A 13434-nucleotide genomic window follows, 5' to 3' on the forward strand; every position below is an offset into this window, starting at 1 on the left:
GCCGTGCCTGCCAGCCCGCTCACCTGGGAGCACTTGCCTGTGACCTGCCAGTTACCCGCTTGTTACCTGCCGTGCCTACCCGGAGGCTCCTGCCGTCACTTGCCGTGACCACCTGCCAGCCCACCTAGAGACTCCTGCCGTCACTTGTCATGTCTACCCGATAGCCTACCTGGAGGCTTCTGCTCGCCAGCCTGCCTGCTATGCCTACCTGCTATTCCGGTCAGTCCCTGCCATCTGTACCGTGGGAGTCACCTGCTCCCTTACAAGGTCGTCCCCAGAGTAGCACCTGGTCCCTCTGCTCGGTCCCTCCCTGGTCACGGAGTTGTTAGCCGCCGTGCGACCAGGGTCGGTCCGAGTTGATACTTAGTTACGCCCCTCTGGGTCCCTCCTTGCACCGTAGCACAGAGGTTCCACCTCCCGGACCCGTAACAGTTGGCTCGGGCCATGGAATCTGGTGCCTCCCTGACCCCCGCATTCTCTAACCTACACCAGGAGGTCTTACGTCAGAGTGTACAACAAGAGACTGTCTTATCCTTTCTGCGGTATGTTAACTCTCGCCTAGGTGCATTATCCGCCCTGTCTGAGCCAGTCTCTGGCCAAACGGAGCCTGAACCCGCGGCAACGCAACCCAGTCTTCTATGGCTTCCAGCTATGGATCCCGGCTCTTGGCACCCCTACGTTTTGCTGGCAACCCTGCTTTAGCTCGTGGGCTTCATAAACCAGTGCACCCTGCACTTTGAACTCCTGGCACACCAGTTCATTTCCGACCGAGCCAATGTAGCATTCGTCATGTCTCATCTCACTGGTGAAGCACTGGCATGGCAAAACCCCCTGTGGGAGAGGGGGGATCCTCTGGTGTCCGATCTATTGTCCTTCCTCGCTGCTTTCCGGAAAGTCTTCGATGAACCAGGACGTAAATCCTCTGCTGCCTCCGCTCTGCTACGTCTCCGCCAAGGGAGTCTCACCGTGGGCCAATATGCCATACAGTTCCATACCCTCGCTTCTGAGCTTGCATGGAACAACGAGACCCTGGTATCCATCTTTTGGGAGGGTCTTTCCGGTCGGATCAAGGACGAGCTTGCCGGCCGCGACATTCCTACCACCCTGGACAACCTGGTGTCACTTGCTACCCAGATTGACATCCGATTCCAGGAATGAGCTAAGGAGATTACCCGGGAGAGAGGATGCCCTCGCCTCGCTCCTATTCTCCCAAGACCTGTCTCCCAGCCAGCAAGTCCTCGGGCACGCTCGCCTGAACCGTTGCAGATTGACCAAACCAGGATGGTCAAGTCTCGTCTGGAGACGCGCCGAGCCGAAGGGAGCTGCTTCTATTGTGGCAGTAAGGGGCACTTCATCCGTTCCTGCCCGGAGAAGCCGGGAAACTCCAGTGTCTAGGACCACTCGGAGAGGTCGTCCTAGGCAAAAGTAAATCCTCTCCGTCCCTGACTTTGTCTGTCTCTATCTCCTGTGGAGAGAACCGTCACTTTGAAATTGCTCACCTGGATTCTGGAGCTGCTGGAAACCTCATTTCCCAGTCCCTGGTAGAGAGATATCGGATTCCCACCAAACCTCTGGCTGAACCATTGGCAGTCGCCTCCGTGGATGGAAGACTCCTTCCGGTGACCATCCTGCTCGTCACAGAACCTATAACCCTGCAGGTGGGAATGCTGCACTCGGAGAGGATCTCCTTCCATTTGCTGTCCGGACTCTCTCACCCCCTATTGCTAGGTCTACCCTGGCTTCAAAGACATGAACCCGTGCTGAACTGGCAATCCGGTGAAGTACTCCGTTGGGGGCAGGATTGCCATAGGACCTGCCTGGTTCCGGTTCGCCCGGCTCGTCCTCCGCCTACCCAGGCTAATTTACCCGGTCTACCGGCACCTTACTGGTCCTATGCAGATGTCTTCGATAAAAAGGAAGCAGAGACACTGCCACTTCATAGGCCATATGATTGACCGATCGACCTGGTACCCGGTGCCACTCCACCCCGTGGGCGTATTTACCCGTTGTCGTTGGCCGAAACCCAGGCCATGTCGGAGTACATCGAGGAGAATCTGGCCAGGGGATTCATCCGGAAATCTACCTCCCCGGCTGGAGCCGGATTCTTCTTCGTCAAGAAGAAAGATGGTTCATTACGCCCCAGTATTGACTACAGAGGTCTCAACCAAATCACGGTCAAAAACAAATACCCCCTGCCGCTCATCTCCGAGTTGTTTGACCGTCTTAAGGGAGCTAGGATCTTTACCAAGCTAAATCTACGTGGGGCGTATAACCTTGTCCGGATCCGTCAAGGAGACGAGTGGAAAACGGCATTCAATACCCGGGACGGTCACTATGAATACCGTGTGATGCCCTTCGGTCTCTGCAATGCTCCCGCCGTCTTCCAAGAATTGGTCAACAACATCTTCCGTGATCTGCTTTACTCTTGCGTGGTGGTGTACCTGGACGATATCTTGGTCTTCTCTCCGGATCTTCCCACACACCGGAGGGATGTTCGTCAGGTCCTGCTTAGGCTCAGGCAGAATCACCTCTATGCAAAACTCGAGAAGTACCTCTTCGAGCAGACCTCTCTTCCATTCCTGGGCTATGTTATCTCCCAGACAGGCCTACGAATGGATCCCGAGAAACTCTCTGCTGTCCTGAAATGGCCCCGTCCGGAGGGGTTGAAGGCGATTCAGCAATTCCTGGGCTTCGCCAACTACTATCGTCTCTTCATCCCGCACTTCTCTTCCCGGGCTGCTCCCATATCTGCGCTCACCCGTAAGGGAGCAAATCCCAAGGAATGGTCGCCCGAAGCTGAGAAGGCCTTCCTTTCCTTAAAGCAAGCCTTCTCCTCTGCCCCAGTGCTGCACCGTCCGGACTGCAGCAAACAGTTCTACCTGGAGGTTGATGCTTCCTCCTCCGGAGCCGGAGCGGTGCTCACCCAAAAGTCTTCATCCGGGAGAATGGTAACCTGCGGCTTCTTCTCCAAACTCTTCTCCTCGTCTGAGCGCAACTACTCCATAGGAGATCGAGAACTGTTAGCCATTAAATTGGCGCTGGAGGAGTGGCGTTACCTGCTTGAAGGGGCTCTATACCCGGTGATCAGAAAAACCTGGCATATCTCCAGAATGCCCAAAGACTCTATCCGCGTCAGGCCCGGTGGTCTTTGTTCTTCGCCCGCTTCGACTTCATCCTACATTTCCGTCCGGCGGACAAGTATGTCAAAGCAGACGCCTTGTCCCGATCCTTCCTGTCCTCCGATCAAGAGGAGGAGCCTATGCACATCATCGACCCCTCCAAAGTGATGAATGTGGCCCCCTTGGATCTGACTCGTCTTCCACCCGGTAAGACGTTTGTAGCGGTACCAGATCGTGAGAAGGTTCTTCACTGGGGTCATTCATCTAAACTAGCTGGCCATGCTCATCAAAAGAAGACCTTCCTGCTCATTAGCCGGCATTACTGGTGGCCTACCCTGCGCAAGGATGTTGTAGACTTCATCTCGGCCTGTTCGTCCTGTGCCAACAACAAAGTTCCCAGTCGGTCGCCTCCTGCCTCTTCCCGTACCTGCTGCCCCGTGGCAGCACATTGCCATGGACTTTATTACTGATCTCCCTGTTTCTGCCGGTAGTACAGTCATTTGGGTGGTCGCCGACCGCTTCTCTAAAATGGCCCACTTCATCCCTCAGCCTGGTCTCCCGTCTGCATCGGAGCTGGCCAAGGATTTCTGGGTGGAGCTCCTACCATGGGCCGAGTTCTCCTACAACAACCATGAGAGCGAATCTACTTCTAAATCCCCGTTCTTCGTGGTCTACGGTCAACTTCCCTGGATTCCCTTTCCCATCTCCGCCTCGGTGGACAACCCTGCCGCGGAGGCTCTTGTCAGCGAATTCTCCACCATTTGGGAAAATACTAGGTCCGCACTTATTCAGTCCTCCGAGCGAATGAAGAAACATTTCCCAACTCCTTCCATGTATCTCTCCTCAAACCAGTTGTGTTTAACTCTTTTTCCAACAATCCAGGTACTACCCCTGCTCCGGTTTCCGCTGAGGATGTTTTTGAGGTAGAGAACATTCTGGCCACTAAGAGGGTAAGAGGAAAGACCCTTTTTCTAGTGGATTGGAAGTGGTTTGGCCCAGAGGAGAGAACTTGGAAACCCAGGGAGAACATTCATGCCCCACTTCTCCTTGAAAAATTCCTTTCTGGCCTAAAAAAGAGGGGGCGTAAAGGGGGGGGTACTGTAGCATCGGCGTCTCTGCCCCCTGCCAGGCAGAGACGCCATCCCACTCACCTCCTCGCTCCCCGCGCTGCGTTCTCCAGCGCTCCTCTTCCTGCTGCCAGCGCGCGCAGCTCCCCGGGCACTGTGCTTAGGGCGCGCGCGCGCTCCCTCCCTCTTGAAGGGGCCGCGCGCCGTCCTAAGGAGTCCCCGGCCAATAGCCGAGGGTCCTCCCATATATAAGGCACCTCCTCCAAAATGGAGGTGCCCGAGCAAAAGTTGTTGCACAGTGTTTCTTACCTCTGCTTCAGCCCTCAGGTCCCGCTGCTAGCCTGACTATCAGTCCTGCCTGTTACCTGCCTGTTACCTGCCGTGCCTGCCAGCCCGCTTACCTGGGAGCACTTGCCTGTTACCTGCCGTCTCCAGGGGATTTCATATGTAACAGCCTCTTGCACATTGCACCTTTTTTCTGTCAGGGTAAGCCATGGACATTATACTTGTTGGTACTTTACTGTTATGATATTACTTGTTCATGCTCATGAATGTGACTAAGTTCTGTTTCACACTACCCTGTACTCTGCATGTGGCAATTTGTCAATCACCATGTGTAGTTCCTATTGATTTTTGATACCATCCATTTAGGCATGTAACTAAAAATCCTCAACACGGGTTTTAGTTAATTTGGTGCATTAATCTTTGTATGTTTACATTCTGTGCTGTATACATATTTTCTTGTCATATTTATTCTTGTCTAAACTGTCTTTGCACTAGAAATTCACTTTTTACATATATTTAATAAAAAAAATTGATTTTATTTCATCTACAAATACTCCATTTTCTCCTTATTAATTATGCTATGTTCGGAGTGTGATGTGGTTGCAAAGCCGTAATTTCACGGCAGTGCTCCAATGTCTATATGTATAATGCCCCTTCTGGGATTGTCTGTGTTAATCTGTTACCTGCCGTGCCTGCCAGCCCGCTCACCTGGGAGCACTTGCCTGTGACCTGCCTGTTACAAGATTGTTACCTGCCGTGCCTACCTGGAGGCTCCTGCAGTCACTTGCCAGCCCACCTAGAGACTCCTGCCGTCACTTGCCGTGACCACCTGCCAGCCCACCTAGAGACTCCTGTCGTCACTTGTCGTGTCTACCTGATAGCCTACCCGGAGGCTCCTGCAGTCACTTGCCGTGACCACCTGCCAGCCCACCTAGAGACTCCTGCCGTCACTTGCCGTGACCACCTGCCAGCCCACCTAGAGACTCCTGTCGTCACTTGTCGTGTCTACCTGATAGCCTACCTGGAGGCTTCTGCTCGCCAGCCTGCCTGCTGTGCTTACCTGCTATTCCGGTCAGTCCCTGCCATCTGTACCGTGGGAGTCACCTGCTCCCTTACATGGTCGTCACCAGAGTAGCACCTGGTCCCTCTGCTCGGTCCCTCCCTGGTCACGGAGTCGTTAGCCGCCGTACGACCTTGGTCAGTCCGAGTTGATACTTAGTTACGCCCCTCTGGGTCCCTCCTTGCACCGTAGCACAGAGGTTCCACCTCCTGGACCCGTAACAGTGAGTTTTTCAGTGTTTTCTTCCACCGCCACTAATCTCTTTTCATGGTCCTCTAGTTTCTTATTGAAAAGGTTGAAAGCAGATTGAAAAAGTTCTGCCTGTTTCTCAAAATTTATCTTCATGTTTTCATTAATTTTGTTAGCGAGGTCTCTCATATATACCTCAGCGTTATTTCCCTCTGGTATTGGGAGTTTGCCTAGTTTAATTGTGTTAATGTCTATAGTGTTTGAAATGGTAGAAGACTCAATGTTTGTTATTTTCCCTTTTTAGGGGAGATCTTGATTTTAAAGGGATAATAAGGTTGTGGAGGTCTTCTGGAGGTGGTATTGGGATTGTTTCTCCCTCTGTGGTTTGGGTTGTTTATTAGAGGAGGAATATTAGATTTTGGGATAGTACCCGATTTACTCATTTTGTATAAAGGTTACACCAATAGTATCGGTTAATTGTAATAGAGAATAAGCAGGCGTGTCAAATGAGTTGTAGAAGGTGGTGTAAAAATAAAGAAACAATAGAGGAACAGTATTAAATCACAATAAATTAGTGAAAGTAGAAAGACCTAGATTAGGTAATTAAAACTGCGTAATGGATTAAGCAGGCAAATATAAAGCCTTGGAAGTGAGAGAGTTGGATTTTTCAGAATTAAGTTAACCAGGGTTCAGCCAGAGTACACATATACTTATTTCTAAATCTTCAAGCTAAAATAAACGGTAATATAGTGTTAGATCAAGAATATTCCCCTAAATATTTAATAATATCTTAGATTATCCTAAGTAAATAAAACTGGGTTTAGCTGTTGCTATAAATTCTTATGAATTAGGGAAAAAGAGGAGTATAATTGAAGACAGTACCCAAGGTTCACACTAGTACACTTGTTCCAGTGGTAGAACTACTGAGGTTAGAAAACAAAGCAGGATTCAGGTAGGAAGATCTTTCTGCAGCAGATATGTGTATTTAAGGACATGGGTAATATAAAACAAGCATTAAGCCTTATAAATCAAATATAATACCCATAAGACTGGTAAGTGGTTTGAGTGAAATAAGAGGGGAGCTTAGTTTGTACAGTAAAGTTGTTTCTTGTTAAGTTAAGAATCAAAGTATAATGAAAAAGTTGGGAGTCAAATAAGAACCGTGATGGTTCTAAAAGGGACCATACAGAAATCCAGGGCTTAATTATCACCTTAGGTACCAGACTCCACCAACCCCTATTAACTCCAGGGCTCAAAAGCCCCAAGTAAGTGGAGGTATCAGAGGAGAGCAGAGCAATCTGCAGTATAAAGAAATGGGGACGAGATATAGAGCTCCCCAAAGGTACAAAACCTAAGAGACCAATTGATCCAAGGACCACACACCAAGAGCTCCCCCCTACTGGAAGCTACAAAGCTCTTGCTGGGGTCCTGCTGCTGCTGTGCACTTAAATCCCCACGTTACATAGTTACATAGTTTATAAGGCCGAAAAAAGACAAGCGTCCATCCAGTTCAGCCTATTTCTTGCTTGGGCCCTACAGTTTATGCACCAAGGAAACGTCACTTAAGATGGTTGATATCCGTACTCCGGCCACTGCCTCTGGGAGGCACCACCGCACAAAAACTGTCGGAGCTTCCGGTCAGCCGCTGGCAAAGGTTTCTGTTACCTTAAGACTACCTGGCTCCTGCAGACTGTCACCTTCACTTATCGCCCGAGAGTATCAGGTATCGGGACACGGCGGGAGATCACGCCTGTTGAAGGCTCAAGCTAATGTGTCACCGGATTTACCCCTGTTCAGCGTTGATCTCTCAATTCGCGGTGCAGCTCCAATCAGACCGAGCAGCGGCTCTCTCTCCTGTTTGTCAAGTCGTCCAGAAGTCGCGGTATCTCCAGGATCGACTCTCCCAGAACCTGAGACACCTCCGGTCCACAGTGTCGGGCTGCGATGAGGGATTCTTTCCTCCGGTGATCCACCTGTGTCTCCTCTCTGTCGGGTCCGCTTGCCGCTGGCCAGAGTCACTCCCTTGGAGAGCAGTCCGTCTCCTAGCAAACGCTCCTACACCTCACTCTTGGTTAGGGAACACAGGAACCTCAGAGCCTCCGTTCCAGGCTCCCTGTCACCCCAGGTCTGGGTACAGGTGCCGAGGTGCTGCGCCAGAGACGTCAGTCCAGCTGGCTTGTTTCCGCAGCCTCTGTGTGCTGTAAGCAGAGCAGGGGAATTCCCGGCCTGCAGCTCTGCAATCCCGCCGGCTTTAGAGAGGAATAACTCCGGCTAGAGAGGACCGATTTTCTTGTTTTTTGTCTCAAAAGATTCCTGAGACGTTCCTTGTTAAGTCTATAGTAAAAGGTTTGTGAAAATCCTGTTCTTGTAGCATTATTCGTCGGTTTTTAGAGTAGCCAACACAGAGCTCCAGACTCTCGCGTCCTACATCCTCCGAGTCCAGGCCATGTAGATGTAGCAGAGCTCGGAGTGCTGAACCCTGTATAACCCGACAGCTGCTAATCAGTGGTGGTGCTGGGGTATACAGAGCAGGATGACCAGGAAGCATGATAACCTCCTGCTGATAAAACACTGATTGTACTGAAAACAGCAAAACACAGAGCAGTAAGTGATACATCACTAGAATTAGGCTTTCTGCCCCTGCCTTGTGCTGCTCTGAGATTACATAGGAAAACCCTGCTGACAGATTCCTTTTAATATATTTTAAATGACAGTAATAACTAGCATCCAATGGCGGTGAGTGAGTAAGGGTCATATTACTAAAAACAACAAGTGATAATATATCATTGTAAAGGATTTTTCTTGTATCATATTTTAAAATTGTAAAAAGTTGAAAAAAGTTAATGCTAAACACATAGAAAACAAAGACAATGACTGCACCTGCTCCGGCCTCTGCTACTGTTCTGATAGCGGCTACGATGCTTCCAACTGGAGGTGATGTGAAGACAGGACCAGCAATGACCCCAGTGAGCATGCCCTGACCAACGTACCCTGCGGATAGGGAAACGTGAGAGTTACAAGTACATTAGATGGGCTTTCCTTAACCCTTTCATGACATGTGACGTAAACTTAAGTCATATGTCGTGTCACTGCCTTTGATGTGGTGCGGGCTCACAAGCTGAGCCCGCACATGATGGCTGATTTAATCAGCCATCATGTGCCTCTGGCAGCTGTGCTCTACCCGCGTCTGTTAACCTGTTAAATTCCGCAGTCAATCTTGGACAGCGGCATTTAGCACGCACCGGCAGGGGGGTGCATCATTCCAGGCTTCCACTGTCACACCTGATCGCGGGGTGCTGATGGGTTGACATGACAGCCAAGGGTCTGCTGAAGACCCCCCGTACCTGTCATTACAATCATCCTGTAAAAGTCCGCCTGTAGCTGGTGTTTATAGAGATAAAAATCACAGACTCTTATAGATAGCAACGCTGAAGCCCTGCTATGTACTGTATAACACAAGCAGACGATCGCAGCTTCAAGTCCTCTAAGGGGACTATAAATACAGTAAAAAAAAAATGAAAAAAAAAGTTTCAAAAATATGAAAAAAAAATAAAAAGAACACAAAAGTTAAAATCACCCCAATGTTGCCCCATTCACACTGAAGGCATCAAAACTATGAATTAACACATGTGGAATTATATACTTAACAAAAAAGTGTGAAACAAACTGAAAATATGTCTTATATTCTAGGTTCTTCAAAGTAGCCACCTTTTGCTTTGATGACTGCTTTGCACACTCTTGGCATTCTCTTGATGAGCTTCAAGAGGTAGTCACCGGAAATGGTTTTCACTTCACAGGTGTGCCCTGTCAGGTTTAATAAGTGGGATTTCTTGCCTTATAAATGGGGTTGGGACCATAAGTTGTGTTGTGCAGAAGTCTGGTGGATACACAGCTGATAGTCCTACTGAATAGACTGTTAGAATTTGTATTATGGCAAGAAAAAAGCAGCTAAGTAAAGAAAAATGAGTGGCCATCATTACTTTAAGAAATGAAAGTCAGTCAGTGCGAAAAATTGGGAAAACTTTGAAAGTGTCCCCAAGTGCAGTTGCAAAAACCATCAAGCGCTACAAAGAAACTGGCTCACATGAGGACCGCCCCAGGAAAGGAAGACCAAGAGTCACCTCTGCTTCTGAGGATAAGTTTATCCGAGTCACCAGCCTCAGAAATCGCAGGTTAACAGCAGCTCAGATTAGAGACCAGGTCAATGCCACACAGAGTTCTAGCAGCAGACACATCTCTTCAACATCTGTTAAGAGGAGACTTTGTGCAGCAGGCCTTCATGGTAAAATAGCTGCTAGGAAACCACTGCTAAAGGACAGACAACAAGCAGAAGAGACTTGTTTGGGCTAAAGAACACAAGGAATGGACATTAGACCAGTGGAAATCTGTGCTTTGGTCTGATGAGTCCAAATTTGAGATCTTTGGTTCCAACCACCGTGTCTTTGTGCAACGCAGAAAAGGTGAACGGATGGACTCTACATGCCTGGTTCCCACCGTGAAGCATGGAGGAGGAGGTGTGATGGTGTGGGGGTGCTTTGCTGGTGACACTGTTGGGGATTTATTCAAAATTGAAGGCATACTGGACCTGCATGGCTACCACAGCATCTTGCAGCGGCATGCTATTCCAACCGGTTTGCGTTTAGTTGGACCATCATTTATTTTTCAACAGGACAATGACCCCAAACACACCTCCAGGCTGTGTAAGGGCTATTTGACCAAGGAAGAGAGTGATGGGGTGCTACGCCAGATGACCTGGCCTCCACAGTCACCAGACCTGAACCCAATCGAGATGGTTTGGAGTGAGATGGACCGCAGAGTGAAGGCAAAAGGACCAACAAGTGCTAAGCATCTCTGGGAACTCCTTCAAGATTGTTGGAAAACCATTTCGGGTGACTACCTCTTGAAGCTCATCAAGAGAATGCCAAGAGTGTGCAAAGCAGTCATCAAAGCAAAAGGTAGCTACTTTGAAGAACCTAGAATATAAGACATTTTCAGTTGTTTCACACTTTTTTGTTAAGTATATAATTCCACATGTGTTAATTCATAGTTTTGATGCCTTCAGTGTGAATGTACAATTTTCATAGTCAAGAAAATACAGAAAAATCTTTATATGAGAAGGTGTGTCCAAACTTTTGGTCTGTACTGTGTATATGTATATATATATATGTATATATATATATATATATATATATATATATATATATATATACACACACATACACACATATTATAAATTAATCCAATTAATAAATGGCATAACCAGAAATAAAATTAAAAACGGCAAAATGAATTTTTTTTGGCTGCCTCAACATTGTATCTATTCCGAAATGGTATCTATAAAAACATCCGCTCAAGGTGCAAAATGTAAGCCCTCACACAGCACTATATCCGAAAAAATAAATATGTTATGGGTCTTGGAAAATGGTGACAAAAGCAACATTTTTTTTTTTTTTTTTTTACAAATTTCCAATTTTTTTCTCACCACTTAAATAAAAAAAACAAACTATGCATGATTGGTATTTGCGAACTTGTACTAACCTGAAGATTCCTATTGCAAGGACAGTTTTACCATATAGTGAACATGGTTAATAAAAAAAAAATTTTGAAATTGCACTTTTATTTTTGCAATTTCATGGCACTTGTGAATATTTTTCCAATTTTCCAGTACATCCAGATAGGAAAGCGGAGTTACCATCTTGGATGGGGCTAAGCTTAAAGGGAATCTGTCACCAGGTTTTTGCTCCCCCATCTGAGAACAGCATGATGTTGGGGCAGAGACCCTGATTCCAGTGATGTGTCACTTACTGGGCTGCTTGCTGTCATTTTTATACAATTGCTGTTTAATCTGCTACAGATCTAGCAGTTCTATGAATGCTGAGCTCCACCTCTGATTGGAAGCTTTCTGCCAATGCAGTGTACACAGAAAGCAGACAATCAGTGGCGGGGTTATACACAGCTCATGAATATTCTTGACTACTTAGCAGGAGGTTTATTAGTCCGCTAGCTAATTTCCTGCTGTTACAAGTTATTTTATCAAAACTACAGTAAGCAGCCCAGTAAATGATACATCACTGGAATCAGTATCTCTGCCTCTATATTATGCTGCACTCAGATTGGGTGGCAAAAACCTGGTGACAGATTCCCTTTAATGAAGATGATTGATGAGCATCTGATAAAGGGGAGCAGCCGTCATCATACACAGCATATATTACTGTACTACCTGCATGTGCGGGCTCATGTCCTGAGCCGCCCCCGGACAGCAGCGCTACACGTCCCTTTACACGATCAAGATCAGCACGTAACACTACGCGGTGTCCCTGAAGCACCCGCAGCCCCGGAGAGCAGGATGACAGGCCGTGGAGGACATCATCAACACAACCGGAGACAGAGTTTAAGAGCTTCTTACTGACCTAGGAGAGAACAGGACGTTACAGGAGTAATGAACCGACACAGGATGGGAATGGACAATCCTGAGCGCAGATAAGTCACAAACCTCCATACTGTAGTCGCCTTCAGCCAGTAATGATGTATCCTGTGCAAGAAACAGAGTGTTAACATGTAGACGACACTGCAAAGTATATGGGTGACCCCTCAACAGTGACTGGAGAATATGAGTGCAGCATGAGCAGAGACTGGAGAATATCGGCACAGCATGAGCAGTGACCGGAGCATATCGATGCAGGATGAGCAGTGACCGGAGCATACCCGTGCAGGATGAGCAGTGACTGGAGAATATTGGTGCACGATAAGCTGTGACTTGAGAATATCGGTGCAGGATGAGCAGTGACTGGAGAATATGAGTGCAGGATGAGCAGTGACTGGAGAATATGAGTGCAGGATGAGCAGTGACTGGAGAATATGAGTGCAGGATGAGCAGTGACTGGAGAACACAGGATATACAGTATGCAGCAGTTAATGCTACACAATGACAAGACAGAAGACAACATGACAGCAATAAAAGGGGAAACTTACAGCTCACTGATATTGTGCGCTCATATCGAGCACAAGGGACATCTATAAAGCAAATCTCAGAGAACTTTACACTTAGATCAGAGTATACCAGTGGTCATGTGACAATGTGGATGCCAAGAGTTGTGCAAATCACCAAGGTGTATTCTGGGTAGTCTCTAACCTGCAAATAAGCCGGCTTATTATATAGGCAGGAAACGTGTATTAGAAAACCAGCAGCATAGTTAATAAAATAATCATGATTGTTCTGCCACTAACTAAGCAAGTTAGAAACAAAGATAAAAGTAAGGGGCAGACGCAATAACTTTTGTATGTGGAATAATAATTAATCCGGGTCATGTACAAGTCCTATATTATTGACTAGAATTAATAGCATTGAAAACAGTGTCGCAATGATCAGTCACAAAGTGAATGCAAAAACAAAGCGAAAGCCATCGTTACTTTATAATTTGTGCTTTACAGTCGCGGCCAAAAATTTTGAGCCGGACACAAATTTTGGTTTTCACAAATCTTAGTGCTTCATTGTTTTTAGAGTTTAAAGGGAACCTGCCATGTAAAGAGTAACGCTATTAACCAGCAGATATGAGGCTAATCTGCAGGTTAATAGCGTTCTGAGAGCCCCACTGCCAGGAGGAAATTAACTTTATTTCCCCGGGCAGCCTCGCTCAGTCAGTCATAGGGGTGGTGCCAGCACGGCTTCAGTCACTGCTCAGCGCAAGGAGAGCAACGGCTGATACCATGCCCA

At 47.7% G+C, this 13434-nt stretch overlaps 1 protein-coding gene across 7 annotated transcripts in view; it reads right to left on the reverse strand.

Moving 5' to 3' along the window:
* The window catches only part of TKFC (triokinase and FMN cyclase), a 66773-nt gene that overhangs the window by 17102 nt on the left and 36237 nt on the right, over positions 1-13434 (reverse strand). For 3 of the 7 annotated variants that reach the window (XM_073658005.1, XM_073658004.1, XM_073658006.1), the window contains exons 2-4: positions 12214-12252; positions 11941-12130; positions 8601-8711 (exon numbers count right to left, since the gene is read on the reverse strand). In XM_073658005.1, the coding sequence (XP_073514106.1) occupies positions 8601-8711; positions 11941-12130; positions 12214-12219 (307 nt within the window). In that variant the 5' untranslated portion in view covers positions 12220-12252. Of the gene's footprint in view, positions 1-8600; positions 8712-11940; positions 12131-12213; positions 12253-12425; positions 12447-12692; positions 12804-13434 lie in introns of those variants that run through there. The other 4 variants (XM_073658003.1, XM_073658007.1, XM_073658008.1 and 1 more) reach the window with 4 other exon arrangements.

The sequence above is a fragment of the Phyllobates terribilis genome, unplaced genomic scaffold (genome assembly GCF_046119375.1).
Source record: "Phyllobates terribilis strain yellow unplaced genomic scaffold, ASM4611937v1 Scaffold_13__5_contigs__length_258822181, whole genome shotgun sequence".
NCBI lineage: Eukaryota > Metazoa > Chordata > Amphibia > Anura > Dendrobatidae > Phyllobates > Phyllobates terribilis.